The sequence below is a fragment of the Lepisosteus oculatus genome, chromosome 12, assembly GCF_040954835.1.
Source record: "Lepisosteus oculatus isolate fLepOcu1 chromosome 12, fLepOcu1.hap2, whole genome shotgun sequence".
In the NCBI taxonomy this organism is placed as follows: Eukaryota; Metazoa; Chordata; class Actinopteri; order Semionotiformes; family Lepisosteidae; genus Lepisosteus; species Lepisosteus oculatus.
The window spans coordinates 1,134,540-1,156,533 of NC_090707.1; the positions used below are offsets into that span (position 1 = coordinate 1,134,540).

A 21,994-nucleotide genomic window follows, 5' to 3' on the forward strand; every position below is an offset into this window, starting at 1 on the left:
CCTCTATTCCATTAGAGTATCATAGCATCTGCTTAAAGCATCAGGAATATGCAAGAGGGATACAGTATCTGCCAGTCTGCCCCAGGTCTTCTGTGCAAAGGAAGCAGCGCTGCAGGGAAACAGGTAGCAGGCTTTTGCTATGATGCCAGTGGAATAACAATTTCCAATGCAATGGGATAGTGTTTAGAAACAAACATTCTTTATTTGGAAAGAAAAAAACAAAAAATCCTAAAATGCTAAAACAATACGCATATACATACAGTATATAAAATGTTTATTATATACAAAATCACAGTCTGCAGTACAAAAGTATTGAACCATTGTACGACTATAATTTAAGTCAGAGTCCCATTTTGAAAACCAAACAGCAGAGAAATGTCAGCCTTAATTCTTAAGGCTGGATAGTACAGTGTGTCTACAGTACGTACAGAAAGCTAACGCATTGTATTTTCCAATGCCATTAATACGAACAGCTGTGAGACTAATCCTGCTTTATTACATCAGAGGTGTTTTTGAAGTAAATCAGTAATGAATGTAAATTGAAAGTTAATTTTGTACCCTGTTTGTTTACATTAAGATACACTTCAACTGGTGAATTACAGTATATTAAAGGGTTCTGCTTGGCTGATTTTACTAATCATATAAACTTATTAAGGTCTGGTGAACTGAGGCTCTAAACTCTAAACAAAGCACATCTGTGTACCTAGTTTCCAAAGAAACATCAAAACGAAATAGTTATTTGGCAACAAGACCATGATTGTTTTGAGATTTTGCCATTATGCAGCATGGAAACTTGATCACTGTTTTAAATGTGTCTTAAAGTTCTGTAAAAAAACATGTAATTTATAGGAAAAAAACTGGAGCCACAGATGCTCTTTGGAATTGATTTCTGCAAGTATTGTAAAACATTACCAATACAAAAAGAGCAATCTGGGTTTTGTAGTGAATGCTTATTGCAAAGATTATCAGTCTGAGTTATAAAAAACTATTTACTTCTGTCAGGGTCAATTTTCAAACAATATACTACAAAATCATCCATTGGAATTAATCTTAGTATAAACTGGTCCTTGAAAACTCCACAATACTACAAAATGTTTTTTTCGTAGTTGAAGTTATTGTTGTGGTCACCAAACTAAGCTTTAAACCATCACATCTGGGAATAGGTTTAAAATGAATACACCTTTATTATTTTAAAGTGTAAGTTTAAATAAACAGAAAATTCTAAACTTATTTTAAGAATAGTGAACACAATGATTAATTTACATGCTTAAATGTATTCTGGACTAGTGGGGAGTCCTCCCTGGTGTAATCTGCTATACACTTTAGAGTTAGCAACACAGGCAGTGATGGTTCTAATACTGTAATCAGAGCAGGTGAACAAAGAGTACAGTGCTTCAATTTGGAAAATACATGTGGAATCTTTACATTAAAAGAGTCAGAGTCTGTTGAGTAAATCATTGTTCCCATAGTACCTTTTCTACAAACGCTTATGTTTATGTGCTAAACATTTCCGGTCTCTCTCTTTGATATGTTAATGACTCATGTTTTACCACACTTATTACTGCAAGTACCCAGATGTGTTCTAGCAGAAGTGTTGAATGGCGTTCTGAAATTCATCAGCAATTCAAGCCTCAGAAGAAATGGAAGAATCTTGTACAGCTTGGCACCAAAGGGCATGAAAAATGATCTGACTCTGCCATGTTTTAATAACACCAGCCCACTGATAATAAGGAGATTGTGTAACATGAACACACAACTTAACAAAGATATAGTATGGACAATTGCACTTCTAGTGATATATATATATATAATTTTATACCCTTTATGTATAAAATATAATCATTTAAAATTATATTACAATACATGTCAAGTCCACATGACAAAGTCCACACATTATACAACTGCTCATAATAAAAATGTCCAAACTCTGCTGAATCCCTCACTGGAAACCACTGCTGCTCCTGTTGATTCTCTCCTTATACCACCGGCGAAAAGGCAGATGGCAGATGCTGTAGGGCTGGAAGCCAGTGTCTTCAGTGCACAGTTTACATTCAGTGTATCAGCCTCTTCCTATTGGAAGCTGCAATGAAGGTGCAATTTTATCTTAAGAGCTCTTCATCACTGTAGCCAAGACTGAACACTGCAGCACCCAATCAGTGAGCTAATTATATATTTCATATAAAATGTATTTTAATTTTAGAATTAACATATACAGTAAATATAATTCCTTTATTAAGTTTTTATGTTGTCATTGGCAATCATTTTTTTCCCAGAATTATACAGTCACATTTTCACCATCCTGCTGAATACAGGCCACACCTTGTTCCTGCTTCCTGCTGTTCACAGAGGCCCAACATGCTATTAGGCACTGTTGGGTGCTCCAAGTATTCAGCCAAGCTGCTGTTCTGTACAGTACATGCAGCAGTATTAGAATTTGTTATTTAATCACATGGAGGTTTTTTGCTGACTTACCTTCCTGCCACAGGATGTCCCAGCATATCCTCTCCTGCAGGCACAGACATTGGGCCTGATGCAGCGGCTCCCATACAAGCACTTCTGCTCACAGACAGCTGTGCATGGAAAGCAAAAGCACGAACACGAAGACAAGACACATGGCTCATCACTGTGACAGAAACACATTACACATCTTACTGTTGCTCTAATTCCACTTCAGGAACAGGGGGATTTCGACAAGGCTTGGAGTAGTCTCTATTGCACCGTATTTGAAGTGCTATGGCTGCTACAGTTAAAATTATCATCGCTTTGGGAGCTCCTATTACAGTCATTTACTAAATGAATTTGGTAGTGTAGAATGCGTTCTTTCAGTTAATGAAAAATGACTTTATTGTACTCAGGGATTGAACTAAGGCTATTCCTGTTTAAATGTTTTTTAGTTGTTTTTAATTATAATTTTATGAGGGCAAATAGTTTAGGATTTTCTGCTGTAAGCTTAACAGACTTAAAATAAATTACTGTAATAAGCAGCAACAAGCCTTACAAAATAAAACATAAATCATTTTTATTGCCACTCCCAATTTTCAGTGAAAAACAGGAACTGTTTTTCAGTGAACAAAAATATTTGTATAGGAAAGAGTGTTATTTACAGATTGTGTAAATGTTATGTGATGATATTCAGTGATATTGGCAAAAATCTCCTATCAGACTTAAACAACTGGGGATCTTCACAAAATATCACTTGTTGCAGAATTGTCCTGGACAGGATATGTATTTGCATACAGTCTCTCAGTTCAACATTAGTTTCAGTTGCAGGCTGGACAGTAGTGGTCACAGACATGATTATTTTTGCTGTCTAGTTGCTAAAGCAAGAGCATTCCAAATTGCTGGGTAGAGTTTTTTTAAGTTGAGACGTCACTGGTGGTGACTGGTCATGTCATCATCAGGTAGCCTGTCTGTCCCCACTTATAACACATGACCTCCTGCTCGGGTTGAAGTCCAGATATACATGGGCACTTCATCACTGGAGATGCCAAAATAATTTATGATGCCCTGTTTCACAAACATGCCCATCTGAACTGTAAGTCTCCTATCTCCTCAGCACTCCTAAGAAGCTGACTAAATGGGGTTAAAAGGTCTCCAAGTGATTTTCCATTCAAGGCAAGATAAACATTATTATACTTTTTCTGAAGGCTTAATTCGAAGCATAATAATTACAGCCTTGCTGCTATACTACATTATTGTGGTTTTCAATTGTGGTGGAACAGAAACTATTGTGTTATGAATTGATGGTTCCTTAACATGATTTCTTAAATGGCATGTTTCCCAATTAATAAACCGAATCTACATTTTGCATGGGTAATTCAAGGAATTTGTAACTTGTAATGCTTGAATGCTGTCCTTCATCACCAGTTTGCATTTGAAGATGTGTTGGTTGCAGTACTTACTGTACGATGTATCAACAGAAGAAATTAACTGGGTGATATGCTTATATAAATTCCATATTTGCCTTGCAGTTTCTTTTTAGGACCACATACTATATCCTCTGTATTAGTCAGAAGACCACACTGATGCAACATTGCTACACAAATATTCATTATGAATGAGAATAATTGCATATTGGATAACGTTATGGAATCAAAAGTTCACTGCAATAACTGGGTCAGGAAATCTAAAAACTGTAACAAATAATTCAATTGTCAGCTTTAACAACCGGCTTATCAGCAGGTTACTACCTCCTATAAATGGGCCAAGACGGCAGTGTCTGGAGCAACTTTAGCAATGAAATTTCAGATGCGGGCTGGGCACGAGCCATGTTTGTAAGGGCTTGAGGAATCCCAGGACTGACCTAATCAGTCAGCTCTTTCATGTAAGCAGAAAACAAAAGGTTCAGTTTAGATGTTTAGAAAAACATGAGAGAAAGACTGCATTTTAAAGACTGAAAAGTGAGGCTGACACTGGCATCTTCTCTAGAGATATATACAGATTCAGTTTCTAGTTGTACAGGCCCGGTACACTTGTATTATGGAGTGCTGTATTTATGTTAAACAGATACTTACGGATTTGGCACAACATTCCTTCCCATCCAGAGGTACAGTGGCAGGTATTTGGACCTATACATTCCCCTCCATTCAGACACCTTTGCAGACAGACGGCTACAAGTTTAAAAGAAAACTCAATAAGCCAGAAACTTTTATATTTAAACCTGTAAAATTAAACATTCTTGTGGGATTTATCCATGACATCCACCACGCTTACTGGCATCGGAGCCTGAAACATCTTGGGGCTCTACTTACGTTTATGGCATCGCTTTCCTTTCCAACCAGATGGACAATCACACACATTAGGACTGACACACCTTCCACTGTTCAGACACATTGGATCACAAATGCCTAAGAAGCACAAGAACGATTCCAGATTCTGCTTCAAGTGGAAAACGGCGAATGAATGCAAATTCAATGGATTGGGCCACAGTGCACTGATTTGGTTCAGTCACCTTTTACCATGCAATGTGTGATAAAACGTAATGGACAGGAATCCTACATAGTATCTGTTTATAAAAGTCTTTCCATTATAAGGCACTATATTCCGCTGAATAATACAAAATAAATGTTTTAATGTCTTAGGGACTATCTCAGAATATCTGTCAGCTGTTTTTCATATCCATATGGTGCATCTTAAATCACAATATGTTCTATAGTAGCAGCACAATGAAATATTGTATCTTCTGGGCATGCACAAATATTGGCTGACTTCAGTAAACATATGGGACATAATGGATGATAATGTGTAAATTTACAGCAGAACTTACTTTTCTCACAGCGGCTTCCTGTATATCCCTCGGGACAGGAGCACACATTATTCCTCATGCAGTGGCCACCATTTTTACATGGTGGACTACATACAGCTGGAAAACAGCAGCATATGCTTACAGGGAGCTCTATAGCTATAGACCGACATACTGTATGGTTATTGAACATCTTATCAAAGAGCAATAAGCTGAGAGGTTGGGAACAGTTTCTGGACATTACCTATCTACTGTAAAGTATCAGAGAGCTTACGTTTGTAAAACTTAAAAAACGGAAAGGAAAAAATGTTTAGTTCTCTATTATTTTCCATGACAAATAATTGTGCAAGATCAAACATTTTAACTAATCTATGAATGACCACCTCTTAGGAGTTGTTCTGTGACTTCAGAATAATTATGCTATCTCACACAAAAGGATTATTGCACCTATACACCATGCATGTTAAATTAACTTTAACTGGATGCCAGACCTTAAGCCAAATTGAGCTTTTAGAATTTCCACCCCACAATGTAGTTGGCACAGCTTTCACTGACTGCTTCTTTCCCTCAACTTCATTCTCTTACCTTGGCAAAAGGCGTTCCCTCTTTGCTCTTTAATCATTGTTCCTTGCTAGTACTGAAAACTCCATCCTGCTTAGTGCATTAGTACTCAGTACTTTCAGACATTTGCTCCTGCATGTTTCCCTCCCATTTATTCCATGTCTATTTTCCTTTTGAGTTTACAAAGGATAACAGAATGTCCATTTTCAAAATGTTCTCCTTTCATCCTTCTGTTAAAAAATCTCAGTCTACTTATTTACTTCCTTTTCTCTCCAAAGCTCCAGAGAGAATAATTAAATGTCAGGTGTTTTATCTTTTTCACTAAACACTAATTCTTTGCAGTCTGGTTTTTATCTTGTATATTACACAGAAACCACTTACAGACATTCATTCTGTTCATACTGACTTACTGACTCACTCTCTGTCATCCTAATTCTCCTCGGATCTTCATCAGCTTTGACAATGATAACCACACCACAGTTCTCTGTTCTCTCTCTGAGCTTGTGAATTCTGGTACTATTTTTGCCTGATGCCTTTTCCATCTCATTGATCTTTTTGGTAAGACTCTTTTCTCACTTCACTTCGTTTACTTTATTATAGATGTTCAGCAAGGGTCAGTACTTGTAGTTCTCTTCTCTCTGAACCACCACCTAAATTCCCTTCATGTATTTTATTATGGCATCTATACTGATGATACACAGATTTCCTCCTTTTCCTCTAATATATCTATGATATTTTCTCACAAATATATAACTCTGCTTCTCATCCTTCTTGTCCTGTATACAGGTACATTATCTCAAACTGAGTAATCAAATAACTCTGCTCCCTTCCGTTCTATCCCTGTACTGATCTGTTTCCTTCTCATCATCTTCATTAACTAAGCTCAAAACCTTGGCATTATCTTTGATCCTTCCCCATCCTACTCACTTTTTCAATCCCTTCTTAATCTTGCCTGTACATCTGTAAATTAATGCCCTTGCAAGTTCTTATATTATATAAGTTGTTATGAGTTATATCTCACATTATAGAATGTTATCTTATATTAGTTTTATTGTATTACAGTTGTCAGTTGTCTACTAGTAAGTAGAGTTGGTTACAGTTGATTATACAATTGTGACACTTGTTGCATAAACTGTTATTATTTCATATAAGTCACCCTGGATAAAGATGTCTGCTTAATTATTTAAAGGAACAAGTAAAGGTTTATTCCATGCTGAAAAGAAAAGAGACGCAGTGTTTCAGCTGTGGAGCCTTCTTCAGGTGTCAGGTGTCCTCTGCAGCCTATGTATGCTGTCAACAATAAACAAAGTCTGCATTTCCATTCACCATTCTGGCACTGTGATCCGTAAAATCCATGAGGACAGGAGCAGGTATTTGGGCGAATGCAGGTGCCTCCATTTAGACAGACAGGACTACAGGTGGCTGCAGAAAACACATACAGCAGCAAAAAATATGAATATGTCATCAGAAACAGACAAATGCTTTCTGACTTCAAAGAACAAGCAGAAAAAAGCCATATTTCACCATCAAGCTGAGAAATACAGTGGTTCACATTTTGAGGTTGGTTATATTCTTATTACATCTTTTTCACATGTGTGCATTCATACAGTACATTTTACTGTGTTTTAATTAATGACTGGGCGAAGTTACCTGTCTCGCAGGACGGACCACTCCAACCTGGCCTGCACTGGCACTCATCTGGTGAAACACACATGCCTCCATTCTGACAATGCCTGTTACACACCACTGACAGGGGAAAGGACACCCATTATAATTATAATTATAATCTTTTATGAAACCAGATAAGCCCATTGAGAACCTACTCTCATTAAGGATAACGATCCAGTGCAGGGGCACAAAACACAAAAGCCATACAATGAAACACATACAGTGTTGTAGTATAAAAATTGTTAATTAACATTTCCGTTTACTCAGCTTTTAGAAAAAAACCCCAGAAACATACTGGTTTCACATCTTGGACCCACGAATCCATATGGGCAGGAGCAGGTGTTCTGGGCCACACATGTGCCTCCGTGTTCACAGGGCAGACTGCACAGAGCTGAATAAAGGCCAGAAATTATCATTTCTGTTCCTATCACATGCATGATATGCAAATTCCTGATAAATCTTTGAAATGCATTATTAATGTATTCCTTAAGTAGATTTACAGTAAATAAGAATTGGTTGGTAAAGTTCATTATTATGTTAAAGGTCGTGTTGGGAAGTTCTTGAAAATTGAACAAAATTGTTCTGGTGTTTGGTATCTGTAACTGCTCTCATCCTGTTAATCTGGGTGAAGCACGACATGTCTTTTGACAGCTGTTTTCTGACATTGCTCAGCAAATACAATATTTGAAATAACCATAATATGTAGTGAACCCCACTCATTGCAGGGCAATGCCTTTGACTGCTGTTCTGAATACAGACACTGAGACTCTACTGTAGATGGCACTACTATTTTACAAGTGTTGAGAAAAACTCCCAGAGATATAGTGTAGAATAATATGATGGGTCATCAAGTCACATGTTAGCTTTGCTTCAGTGATCTGTCATGTTATTTTCCACTCCTACACACCTGCTGCAGAAACACATTCTTTCACTTTGGGGTCACTTTGTTGACAGCCCAGCTCACCTCAATATTATACTCCTTAAACTTTCAGGAAGTCTGTCTTTTACTGCTTTTTTCTGAACAGAGTAGTTTTGGTATTTTATGGGTCTGTTCCTACACATGAAGGAGCAGACTTTGTTTGTTTTGTAAAACTAGAATGTCCTTGTTGAAGTATTACAATACACTTATCCACATTTTTTTTACCAAGGAAAAGCAAATTACCAGCTTCACACGTCTCTCCATGGTATCCTTTTGGACAGTCACAGACATCAGGTGCAATACACTTTCCACCATTTTTACAGTCTGGTCTGCAGATTGCTGAAATTACACAAATAATTGGTAGACTGCAATCAGTTTGGCATGTATGCCAAGGGATAAAGGCCCTGTGCGGAGTCAGAGAGAGAAAACTGAATTCCCAAGCGAATGTATTCCAAATCATGAAGCTAGAGCGAGGTCGGAGATTGGAAACGGTGGGTCAGAAATCCAGGTGGTCACAATAACGAACGAGGAGTCAGAGCAAGTCTCTAACTGGACACGTAGCTCAGGGTGAGGAAACCTCAATAGTGAGTGAGGACAGGTTGCAGAGTGGAAGTTTAAATAGACAAGGGGAGTGAAGTTAATTAGTGAGTGATCGGGTGCTCGTGGGAATGCGTGCAGTTTGTGACACAGTTGTGGGAATTTGTTCCCGTTCTTTGTTAAATCAAGTAATACAGCACATGAAGACAGTTGAGTCCTGTAGATGTGATTATCAATTACTTTAGTAGCTTGGTTACATGATGAGACAAGGCAATGAATATAATATAAAGGCATGGCATACTTAATATTTAAGTATTTGTCATAAACTCGCCCTGGCTGACAAAGCATTTGTTTTTATTGGCAATGGTTTGGCATCTGTTCATAAAGAACTAGCCTTCAATAACAATGCAAACCCTTTGTTGTTACTGCAGACTCTTACCCAGATGACAGATGTGACCAGTGTACCCTGGCTTACAGCGGCATGTGTTCGGAGCAGCACACTCCATGTTCCTTCCGCAAGGGTGTCTACAAACAGCTAGTAGACACAAATGAGATATTTATTACTCAAAGCTACACCTATTTAAAAACAGGTTACATGGCCCATTTACATTATACCTAGTATCCTAGTTACATTTAGGATAGCATTTGCAAACTCGCTTTTTGACAAAGACCTTGAAAGTATTTCGTTCAAGAAACAAGTGCTGTACCTTTACACACTCTTCCATCTCCAGTGTATCCATTAGGACATCGCCCACACTTAAAGCCTCCATCTTGGGTGGGTTCACACTGGACTCCATTGAAGCATGGCATGTCAGCGCAGGTGAGCTTCTTTTCCACCATGAAAAGGTGGTTGCTTATCTGAGAGGTGAGGTATGTGTGCAGAGGGGTCGCTACATTAAAGGAAGAGGTGTAAGCTCTTCTAGCTGTTGTGGTCTGGGTCTTAGGCACATGATGAACAGAGGTCTTGGATATCTGCTTTCCAAAGACACTATCATCTGCAAATTCTGTTTCTGACATGGCAGAGGATGAAGATGTAAGAGCAGCGGTAAGAGCAGATGACCATTGGAGGTGTGACTTTGTAGAGGACTGTGCTCTTGTTCTAGTTAATGAAATTGAAGTTGCTGAAGACCTGGTTCTGGCATGTTTAGCAGAATTCTGAGGCTTTGTTATTCTGACATCTTCGCTGTGCGCAGGTGTGTGTTCCTGCAAGGGCTGTATTGTAATACCGACAAATCTCCAGGAGGAATCATTGTGCTGTTGACTTCTAGCTGTCACATGAAGATATTTTGTATCTTGAGAAGAACTGTTGCTTTTAGTGTTTGTCCTAAGGGTGGTGTTTGGAAAATGAGTGGGAGTTGGGAGCTGGTCATAATAATGATGAGGTCTGTCTGGAGAGTTGCTTTGTGTAACAAGTTGTTCTGGTAGAACAATTGTCTCTTTATTCTCATTCTTATATCCAGGATCCTGAGCTTGGAGATATCTTGTTGTGGCTTTATTTGTCATCATTTTAGGCCTGGAAACTTTCTTTTCCACATTTCTTGAGGGTACAACAGGTAAAAGAGGTTGAGAAATTTTATTCGTGATGTAGTGTATTTGAGTATTCTTTAGCTGTGTTAGTCTTGTGGCATGATGAGGAGGAACTGAAAGAAATGTATAAATTGGAGAGTTAACTAAAATTATACAGTGCAAAAACAAAAAACAAATGGTAAATTCTTTCCCAAGAAAAGTTTTCACCATTTTTCAACATCACATAAAAAGGTCATTTATTAAATGGAGATATATTGATGCTAAACTAGTTGTTTGCATTTGAATAGCATTGTAATCAGAATGTCAATGGGAGTCTTAGATTCCATTCTGAAGGAAATAAGGAGATCCTTGCATCATGTAAAAGCTTAGCAGAATGTTGCCCGTTGTCATTTCATAATCTGCTAAACATTTATTTAGAGTTTTACTTCTAAAATGACTACTGCAGTTTTAACAATGAGAACAAAAAATCTGTACGTCTGCCGTACAAAGACTGTTTAATCTTTGGAAATGCAGAGCTTTTTCTTAATCACGCATTCAAAGCAATTTGAGTGAAATTGCTTCAGTTCGGCATAGGCTGAGTAAACACATGGAAAAGCAATGGTTTTGAAAACAGATGCAAAGGCTATTCAATAGCCAGCTAACAGGCTGTGATTTATTTGCCATCACTGATATAAGAAAGGGTGTCTAAACCGTAGCAAACAAACACATTAAACATAAGGAATAACAGCTTTGTAAATGAAAACAAATATGTCTTCTATAATCATGTTTCTTCACAATATAGGCATTAGAATTGTATAGAAATGGCTGAAAAAAAGAGCCACGCACTTTAGCATGATTATTTTGGGCATGTTCAAACTTTGAGAAAAACGAAGATGCTCTATTCCCCACATTACAATGCATTTACAGCATTAGAAAAAGTCCCTTTTGAGAGTTTCATTGGTATTATACCAAGTACCATTCACACAGAAATGGACAGGGATCATTGTTGAAGAAATAAATAGGACATGGTTATGAAATTATATGTTTGAGAAATAGAACTTAGAATAGAATGATAACACACAGCAGCACAGCAAGCTATGCATGTCACAAACTATTTTATAATACAGGAAAACAGATGAAAGAATCACCAGCTTGTATTTTAACAATGAAATAAACACTACACAAAAGTAAATAGGCCCAAACATAATGTCCTTTAATTTAATGCATATTTAATCTCAAACTGCATGAGCATTTACTGTCCGGGACAGTCGTAACAGCTGTGTGACTGAAGGGAAGTGGCCATCTCATCTAGGCTGGAATAATACTTTAGTTTTTTTCAGGTCGTGAAAAATAAACTGAACATATTTTTTACAGGACTAATTTATCATCTGGAACAGTATGTTACAGGACTAAAAATAGGCAATGTACATTCCAGGAAGGTTCTGACAATATAAGCCCACTGGTGATAATCCCACGTGAATATTTTACTGTACTTCTGATAAAATCCAGAATGTAAAGTGATAACGAGTTTTTCATCTTTCTTAAGATTTACATTTCTGAGCGGTCCCAAAGAGCTTAAAGCACTTGGTATTCCCATTTATACTGTACAAGAGTACCGTATTTAGAGCTGTTATACTGAATTTGTATATCCATGATATGTGATTTCTAGGTAGGATCTGTGATAATGATAGTGGTGTACATATTTGAGCAGATCTTATGGTACATATTTGAGCGTCCAGGTGGATGCTGCACATTGGTGGTGGTGGAGGGCATCCCCATGGCCTGTAATGCGCTTTGAGTGGAGTGTCCAGAAAACCGCTACATAAGTGTAAGCAATTATCAATTATTATTATTATATTTAATGTGTCTGCAAGTAATATTTTTTTCAATGTGGAACCTGAACCATAAAATAACAAGTTTTATATTCACTATTCAGTAAAGCACATTTAGGGTCAGGGAAAAAAATGTGAATATGGATTACCGGGCTGTACCAGGCTGTCATAAGATCTGCTCAAGCCCTGCTTTATGTATCATCCTGGTTATTTTTTCCTTATCTTTACTTAAGGTTTACAGCTGATTTTTGGTCACGATTCATCACTTATTTCCACTAAAAGTACCTTCTGCGTTATTTTTACCCTTCAATAAAAAAATGGTTTACAAGAAAATCTGATTCTTTTCAGTGCAAACAGGAAAGATGCCCATCAGGAGATGGAATCTGATTTTCCTTTTTGTAAACGAACACTTCTCCACAATTCCCTGAAGAATCACAAAAAAAACGGTGAATACACTCTCACCTGCTCCACTGGGCTTCACACACGTGTGGCCATTACCAAAGAGCCCTGGAGGACAGCGGCCACAAACATAGCCAGCGTATGGAGGCCTCCGGTCAATGCACTGCACACCTGGGAAACACGGCCTGCTCGCACACCTGGTCTTGCTGTCCACTGGAGGGGAGGGCCCTGGGAGAGCAAGGGTTCTCATTAGGAGGAAAGGATCACAATATGCACAGTAGCACAAAACCTGCAGCCAACAGCGCCATTTTTAACACACGTTGTAGTTCCAAAATGCAGAGTGGGCAGCAATTAAATCATGTGCACAGCTGCCACTGGAACTAGGAGATTACATTTTAACTTTACTGTATGATTACAGTGTTTTCATTTCTGTAAATGAGAATGTTATTGCTTCTATAAATACGTGGAGTTTTGCACTCATCTCACACACATTAATTCACAAAGATTTCAAGGTCACCTTTAAGTGGCGTAAAATAGTTGCTATATTCAAAGTTTGTGGAAGCAATATAAGATGTAGCCAGTGTTATTACAGTTCTTGACTTTTTATGTAAAAACAATTACATATACCTCCAGCACTAGCTTGCAGTCTACCTATGTCTATTTCTATGTCTAAGGAGATGAGTCAATCACATCCCTCTTAGGGTGCGACCAATGTTTTCCAAAGTAACGCCTCCTGTTCTCATCTCTACAGTATCACTCTGACTTCGTCACAGGACACATTGAGGACAGATTGAGAATCAATACTACGGTGGCCCTTGAAGTCCAGTCCTCACCCAGCACTTTTGTCAGAAGAATGAATGGGGTTATTATTACTGATTCACATATTGTCAAAAACATGAATATCAGCATAACATGTTTAGATTACTTAATTATATTACTACATTACTGCACATACAGTAAACACAACATAAGGCCCTCAGAGGGATGTGATTGGCTCATCTCTTTAGACATAGAAATGGCACCAGGTAGGCAGCAAGCTGGTGCTGGAGGCTCACACCTGAAGAAGGCTCCACGGCTGAAACATTGAGTTTTCTTTCTTCTCTTTTCACCATGGAATAAACCTATTACTTGTTCCTTTGCAGCTACCCACCTGAATAACTGTATTTATTTGCTTGAGAACATTTTCTGTGCATTTTAAGGAAAACAACATTTTAGGCAATAGCAATTCAGGCATATAAAATAAACCACATTAATGGGAAGTGTTGCTGCTATTGTTCAACTATTGCTCTATTTACTGATTCCTATGCATTTTTAAAAATCACATTCTACAAGTTTGTAGCAGAGAGTGTCTGAAAAATCTTAACATCTGAATTATCTAAACATATGGATATCCATATTGCTTTGATCATATTGCACTGATTCGAAAGTGCCATAATTGAGAAAATAAATATGCAGAACAAGAGGAAGGGAAATGGCTGTTAGGTTAACGGAAGTGCAGTAACTTTTTATCTCTTCGCTCTCACTGATCTCGAATCTCAGAAAATACCATGTCAGACATTTAGCAAAATTGCTATTATGACAAACATCATTAAAGAGTCAGATTAATCATTTTAAGCTACAATAAGCACATTAACAGTCCATTTGTGCGAGATTCTGATGCAAAGTAAGTGGAATTTATTAGCTATTCATGCCACTCACCCTTAGAAATTAGGAATCTATAAATATCAAGATACCATACACTTTGAATGACAGTTCTTTGAATGTCAAACCATTAAAAAACACTTCTGCTTTTTAATAAAATAAAATTATTTTACATTTTCAGAGGCAGGCCATTTTTTTAGATTATTCCTATATCATTATTTTTTATGACAACATAATTTACATTCATTCAAACAGAGTAGATCTGTGCATTTAAATCATACTCCCTATGACCTCAATGCTCCTGAAACTCTTCAGAAAATGCTGAATTAAAGGCATAGCTGCACATACTAATTATGAAGAAGCTTCAGATGACATACTGCATGTAGTAATAACTGTCCTCTTGGTATGTTTTTTAAATACCAAAAAACAATAAAAAAAAATAAAAAGTATACTTTTTGATATATTTTTTACTTTTTTGGGGGGAATGCTAATTATGCTACTGCAGGACTGAATTCCAGATACAATAATGGAGGGGCAATGAAGGTTAGCTCCTAAGAGGAATGGATGTGAAGAATTCCAACAGCTCTTCTGTATTTCACCTCTAGCTTAACCTCTGCTGAACAACCTGCTGTTTCAGCATCCCATCTCCTCTAAAAAATCCTCCTTTCCTTTTAGGGGCATCAGACACAAGAGTGAAAAATTAGGTAAATTGCCTCATTACTCAAAAACCATGAAGTGTCCATTAGAGACAACTGCGCTGATGGTTTTTTGATTTGGAGTGCTATCAGAAAAACTGAGCTAAGACTTTTGTAACTCTGTTCACTTCCCCTTATCAATTCATGCTTTAATACATCAGATCTAAGATAACAGTCTACATGTCCATCCTACATTATAAAAGGCTCCATTTCAGCATCTGTTTTGGAGAATTAAAACTCAAACTTCAGACACATATTTGCCTGCGTGTAGCTAAAACAAACAGATGTAAACACTGATGGTCTTGTACTCTCATAGCAGTCACTTCTATTGCAAAAGACAATTCATTTTGCTTTACGGCAAACGCAAAGGCTGCCTGTGGCAAGACAATTTCCTAACAGCTGTTTTTTTATTAAAAAGAGATTTATTGGGCTTATAATTACACATTTAAAACTGATTTTTGTGCCATTTCAACAAGGTCAGCACAAATACTCCAGAAAACCGGCAGATTTATGGAGCGGAGGAATGACATATTGTGTTATCTGCATTTACATTTCATCTAGACTTCTGAGTGTGATGACAGGCAATTTGTGGGGATGAGCGTCTATATTAATATTGCTACTGATATGAATAAAGAATTCAGTAAACTCTGACGGTCAGCATATAGGACATCTCATCACACACCCTTGAGCCCTCACTGTGTCTCTGGAAGCTGGCTGTTGGCACTTCTAATAGCTCCTGTGAAACATTGGAAAACACTACAATGTTGATAGGATGATATACTGTAGGGCAGGGGACCACCGCCAAAGGATGCAATGCTTAGTATATGGATTTATTATGGCACAAGAATTTAAAAAAATCAACCATTCCTAATAATTTTCAAATTGTTTCTCAGTTAAAAATAAGTCTATATTATTATTATTGTTGCTTATAGACAACATTTTGTACCGCAGAAATCCCGTATTACCACTTAGAATCAGGTTTTCTAAAGATTGTGGCACTGTGGGTGTCAGCACACAATCACATCTGAAAACAGACTCAACACTCACGCTACACCTTGGGAAAAACACGCACTCATCAAGTCCATTTAAGCTATCTGCTTCTGGACTTCCTTTAAGGGGAACTGCAGCACTATTTGTACATTACAGAGTTACAAAGAATTGGCGTTGATGAGTGTATTTGAAACCACAATTAACATAACAAAATAGATTAAATTGGCGCCAATTTGCCGTCATTGTCTGCAATTCAGAACAAGGCAACAAAACTTCTGGTAACTTGAAAATGGCCCTATTACATTGTAAACAAGCAGGTTTGTGAATACATCTCTTTTAATCCAATAGAAATACTGCTATTAGTTGTAAAAACATATTTAACACACATTTTAACTTAGGTCTTAAACATAATTATGACAGAAAGAACCACTTAAATTGTGAAGATTGATTTTTTTCTATTTTTTTTTATCAGCCACTGATATCACTCTCTCACTGCATTCTCTTTTCATCTGTTGCCTTTTTATTGGCAAAAATGGTAGGAATGGCACCTGGTTTTCTCCAAACCAAAGAAATGTCAATAATAATAATAATAATAATAATTGCTTACACTTATATAGCGCTTTTCTGGACACTCCACTCAAAGCGCTTTACAGGTAATGGGGACTCCCCTCCACCACCACCAATGTGCAGCATCCACCTGGATGATGCGACGGCAGCCATAGTGCGCCAGAACGCTCACCACACATCAGCTATCAGTGGGGAGGAGAGCAGAGTAATGTAGCCAATTCATAGAGGGGGATTATTAGGAGGCCATGATTAGTAAGGGCCAATTGGAAATTTCGAGAAGCACCCTGGGATTTTTTAATGACCACAGAGAGTCAGGACCTCGGTTTTACGTCTCATCCGAAGGACGGCGCCTGTTTACAGTATAGTGTCCCCATCACTATACTGGGGCATTAGGACCCACATGGACCACAGGGTGAGCGCCCCCTGCTGGCCCCACTAACACCTCTTCCAGCAGCAACCTTAGTCTTTCCCAGGAGGTCTCCCATCCAGGTACTGACCAGGCTCACACCTGCTTAGCTTCAGTGGGTTGCCAGTTGTGAGTTGCAGGGTGATATGGCTGCTGGCCAATACACATGTTCTTTCCTGAATTGGCAATATTTGAAAACTATTCTATTGCTGTTGAAATAAAGTACATGCTTTAGACCAAGCAAGTTTTGTAACTGTATTAATTTAAATATTATGTTATTAAACTGGGACATGTTTCAGATACTTTAACTAGACTGTTGATTTGAATAAGTGCAATTTAATTGAATTCAACACATTCATCGACTGTGAGACGAATACGAATATGCATTTAATTTTCTACAGTAGGAAAGAACATACTGCAGAGGCTTGGAATGAATTTCCATATATGCTGTGCAAACTGAAACCTTATAATAGCATAATAATATGGAACATATTTTTTATTTCATGAGTAAGCTTGCAGTATTGTTATGGAGGACACTGATTAACTAGTCTGTGTATTTAATAGTGAACTGAGCTCACACAAAAAGGCAGAGATGTCAATGGCAAATTAGAAAGCCTTAATCATTTACTAAAGAGCAAGTTGTCCTTTACTTAACCTTATTATATTGAGGTCAGTTTTGGGAAGAGACTGCTCTGTCCAATTAACTAGTGCAATTTTAAAAATGCAGCCAGTTTTAATCATTAAAGTTACTACATAAAATCAAACATGGTTGAAACTGTAGAGGAATATATCTGAAGGGCACCACAGGGAAAAATAAATAAGGAGCTGGTTTTGAACAATGAGTTTAAGGAGTGTCATTGTCAAAGAAAAAGGGCAATTATATTTTACTATTCTGTATCTCCAACCCTTTGTTTTTAGCTTACAGTAAGTATATTTGAAATCCCACATAAACATTGTGTTCAAAATAATGATAACACTTGGGATGTACTTGCCTGTATTTCTACTATCGCTGAGTGCATTAACTACAAATGGACCTTTTTCAGCCTCTTTTGGGGTCTCTGAAGGCTGAAGACTGACACTTTCCATCCTGGATAACTGATCTGGCACACTCTGAGTGTCAGGAGCAGCCGTGTCTATGATGTCCACACGTCTCCGAGCTGAAATAAGGCAACAAAGACAGAAAAAGGTGCAGCAGCAACTCAATTATTCATCGAGCATGTGGCACTCCGGACTGCTGACAGAACTGAGCTTAGCTTAACTACCCAGTCAATTCAGAGAACATGGAATACGCAGCAGAAAGCTATCAACTGCCCAGGGTAATAGAGGAGAGAAAAAGAAGCAGAACTAGGATATGAGCTTTACAACTATTAATCTGAAATTGCACTTCAGATACATTTTATCCCTACACCTTCTACAATATAATGATCTACTTTAGCCCATTTACAAACATACTGTATGTGCAGCTCTCTATAATATACTGTATAGTATACAGCATGTACTGTATAAGAATGTATATTTTCATGTAAAGCACATGATTGTGTTATGGTAACATTGCAACAAAATTTTCTTGTTTTTCAATTACTAGATTGAAATATTAGCTGAACATAAATAACAAAATAATTTAAAAGAAAAAAAAATATATATACTGTAAAACCTCTCAAAAAAGTTATACAGTATATTCAAAGTATGAATTAATTGGTAATAATAACTTCCTTGTCATCACTGGGCCTTTACCTGCAAGCAGCTCATTTTGATGATACAGTTAATACTGTAGATATGTTGTCCTGGACATTTTGTAATTTACAACACAGGTTAAACAAACACAGAAATATAGACAAGATTAAGTTAATTCCACACTGAAAATGTAGGAATGTGGAAATGTGGTTTCCTTGGAGGTGTTATAGAAACCTTTTTTACCCCTGCATCTAAAAAATAATAGGAAACTACCCCTGCAGTACATAGGTGTGTTTCACAAAGACTTGTCTTTCATTTCTCTATTACAAATTACACCTCTTGGCCACCTGGTGGTGTTCATACCATTCTGTACCATATGCACAAGTTCTTTTCATACAGAGCTTTTATTTTAATACAAAACAAATCAGCCACTATGTCCATCATAAAATCACTTTCCTGTTGCATTGTACACACAGGGCAAACAGATAGCTATTTTTCCAGTTTATTAAAAAGTTAGTTGATTATTACAAATGTGTGATGTTACTGGACTGAAATGAAAGATCAGATGTTTGTTGTGTTGTACTGTACTTTAATTGGGAATTTGTTATACAGCTTCATAGAGAAAAAATACATAAGTGTAATTCCCTTGTGGCTTTTAGGAACCGAGAAAGCAGTTTCCAGGATAGAGGAGTGTGTTTTGCACTCACAGCTCCACAATAGGGTTTTAGGGAGCGAAACTGAAATGCAGGAATCCACGAAGATGGAGTGAAGCTGTGATTGATGACAGCAACCAGCAAAAATGGCAACTCAAATAAACCTGAAAGTGTATGTGTTGGAAACCAACCATGAAACTGAAATAAGCAAAGCACAAAATCAGTCAGCTGAAACTCATCAGAAACCACGGAGGTCTAAAGTACAAAAAAAAAAAACCAGAAGCAAAGCTGCAGATAATATGAACATGCACCCCAGCTACTTGAAAATAAAGTAATGACAAAGCAAGTCTTGCACAAATCAATCAGAGTAGCACTGCTCTGGAGCTCCAATCATTTAATTGAGCATGGTTTCATATTATAGCCTGCTTTCTGTTTCATCAACAAACAAGTGACCGCTGTGTACACCGTGAAGCATGTATCATTTTAGAGTCTGAATCTAGAGTTCTCTGTCAAATGGCAACAGGATTGCATTTTTTGATAGAAAAAAACTCACAACATCAGTTTTTATTTTCGTGTATTAAAAATTGTGAGCAAGAGATAATTCTGTGTTGTTCAAGGAAGCCTCCAACACAGCAAAAACAAAACATGATGTTGTATGTCAATCAAAGTCTTTAAATTAGTGATCTCCTACAGAGAGTCATTATTTAATCTTTTCAGCAATGTGGGTGTTTTAAGCAGAGGAATGGCATGACCTGTGAAGTGAAATGTGGACATTTAGTGAATAAACAGTTCCAACACAACAAAAACTGAGCATCATTGTGTAACTTACTCATGAACGTCCACCTCCCAGGGCCCATTCTGAAGGAGGCTTACTTTAGCAACTGCACCACATCACTCTACTTTCTCTAATTGCGTTGGCATTGCTGAAACTCAAGCCACAGAATCTCCAGTTCTCTGTGCCAGTCTGCTGTAATCTGAAACTACTCAGCTCATCTACTTTCACTTAAAGCAACTACTGTAGCTTCTCACAGGTGGTGTAACTAAATTATAGGGATTAAAGAGATCATGAGAGTGATGTATTTTAACATTCAGATAAACATACAGGGGTAAATATTCATCCTGCCAAGACAAGTGCATAGGACATTTCTAACCTTTTAAATACAAACTCAAATTACGTTAGGCTGACAAACTTGCATATTTTGTAAACTATTGAAATTGGAGTTGAACAAAAATAAACTAACAAAGTAGCACGTGAAAACAATCAGGGGAACTGAGACATAGTGTACTAGTGAATATTAGTTTATTTTGTGTGGGCGTGTCTGGTGCAGGGGAGGTTTAGGTGGAAGAGCTCTAGGTAATCTGTGTACCCCAGCTGGGTGCCCATAAAAAAGTTCTGTATATAACACTGACATTCACATGACCTCCCATCTCCCAGCATGCCTGGTGGACAGCTTCCACATCTGAAGGAGCCAAAGCTGTTGATGCAGGGAGCTCCTGGAAAGCATGGTGTCTTCTCACACTCATTCAAATCCTCGTGGCATGTGGTACCTGTAGGAAGAGGTAGCCAGCTGGATCTCCATTTTGTTTCCAACACACTTTCTTCAAAACAGTGGTCAGCCTCAGTGAAGCACACCATCTTTACTGTGTGATTACTTTGCAACACATAAATCCATTTCAAGCAAATAAACAACTGATCACTTTATTGTGGTTTCTAGACATTTTCTTAGCTCCTCTGTACTGTAACATAGTGATACAGTAAGACAGCCTTTTCGTTTTAAAAATGCAAAACAGAGTCAAAGGGCAGGCTGTCTCTGGAGATGGAAATTACTTTGCTGGTTATTCAAAATTTCATACCAATAAATGAGGTCCTCTGCACACTGCAAAAAACCTTTTCCAAAGGAAATAAACAATATCATTTTTGTTTACAATTTAAAAAAAACCATTCCTATATTTCTAATTATTAATAAATCCAAACATGCCCACATTTTGATAAGTGGTCATCCATGGATTGCACGTACAGAAAATTAAATCACAATCAAAAGACACACCATATTTACAATATAAGTGTTTTTCCTTTAATATGGCCATTGTAAGCCTGCTCTCAAATGGTATGAACGTCTTCCCTACACTGGAACAAAAATCAGGCCGTTTATATTCAATGAAAACCATCTACCCATTTATAGGCACTTTGTATATCACTGTGTAGAGTTAAACCAGGCTATGGATGTATGCAACCTCTGGCAGTTTTAGAGGACAAGTGACAGCTCTCTGAAACCAGGAGCCAGATAACTAGAAGAATCCTCCCTTGTAGGGATTTATGATGCAGATTAATAACTGAGTTTCTGCTTTGGGCTGTATTGTATGTCTAGTTCCCTTCATGCGAAAAATCAGAATGCTGCTTGAATTTCAAGTGCTGAAGGAGTCTAACACAGGTAAGTACCATCAGAAAGAAATATTGCTCTGAGCAGAAGAATCTTTTTCTTTCCATGTAACAATGAAAAAATGAGAGTTAATGCCTTAAATGATCAAATAATAAATGAGACTGAACTGAAATATTATATAGGCTGGGGGCAATTTCTCTGCATGGTGATGAACTTGCCTATGAGGGACAACACATGTGTTTTTATTTTCTCAATATTTAACCAGCTGTGGTCTCTAGTGTATATACAGTACTACAGTATAAATATCACCTATTCTGGAAATC

General features: G+C 37.4%; 1 protein-coding gene across 3 annotated transcripts in view; it reads right to left on the bottom strand.

Moving 5' to 3' along the window:
• Nucleotides 1-192: 192 nt before the first annotated feature.
• Nucleotides 193-21,994, bottom strand: part of LOC102685007 (von Willebrand factor D and EGF domain-containing protein) — a 72,214-nt gene continuing 50,412 nt past the window's right edge. Inside the window, exons 19-32 of one of the 3 annotated variants that reach the window (XM_015358660.2) lie at nt 20,701-20,838; nt 17,956-18,120; nt 12,728-12,892; nt 9,635-10,567; nt 9,367-9,462; nt 8,634-8,729; nt 7,767-7,862; nt 7,454-7,501; nt 7,130-7,225; nt 5,267-5,362; nt 4,752-4,847; nt 4,515-4,610; nt 2,473-2,570; nt 193-2,080 (exon numbers count right to left, since the gene is read on the bottom strand). In XM_015358660.2, coding sequence (XP_015214146.2) covers nt 2,060-2,080; nt 2,473-2,570; nt 4,515-4,610; nt 4,752-4,847; nt 5,267-5,362; nt 7,130-7,225; nt 7,454-7,501; nt 7,767-7,862; nt 8,634-8,729; nt 9,367-9,462; nt 9,635-10,567; nt 12,728-12,892; nt 17,956-18,120; nt 20,701-20,838 — 2,240 coding nt within the window. In that variant the 3' untranslated portion in view covers nt 193-2,059. Of the gene's footprint in view, nt 2,081-2,472; nt 2,571-4,514; nt 4,611-4,751; nt 4,848-5,266; nt 5,363-7,129; nt 7,550-7,766; nt 7,863-8,633; nt 8,730-9,366; nt 9,463-9,634; nt 10,568-12,727; nt 12,893-17,955; nt 18,121-20,700; nt 20,839-21,994 lie in introns of those variants that run through there. The other 2 variants (XM_015358659.2, XM_069196556.1) reach the window with 2 other exon arrangements.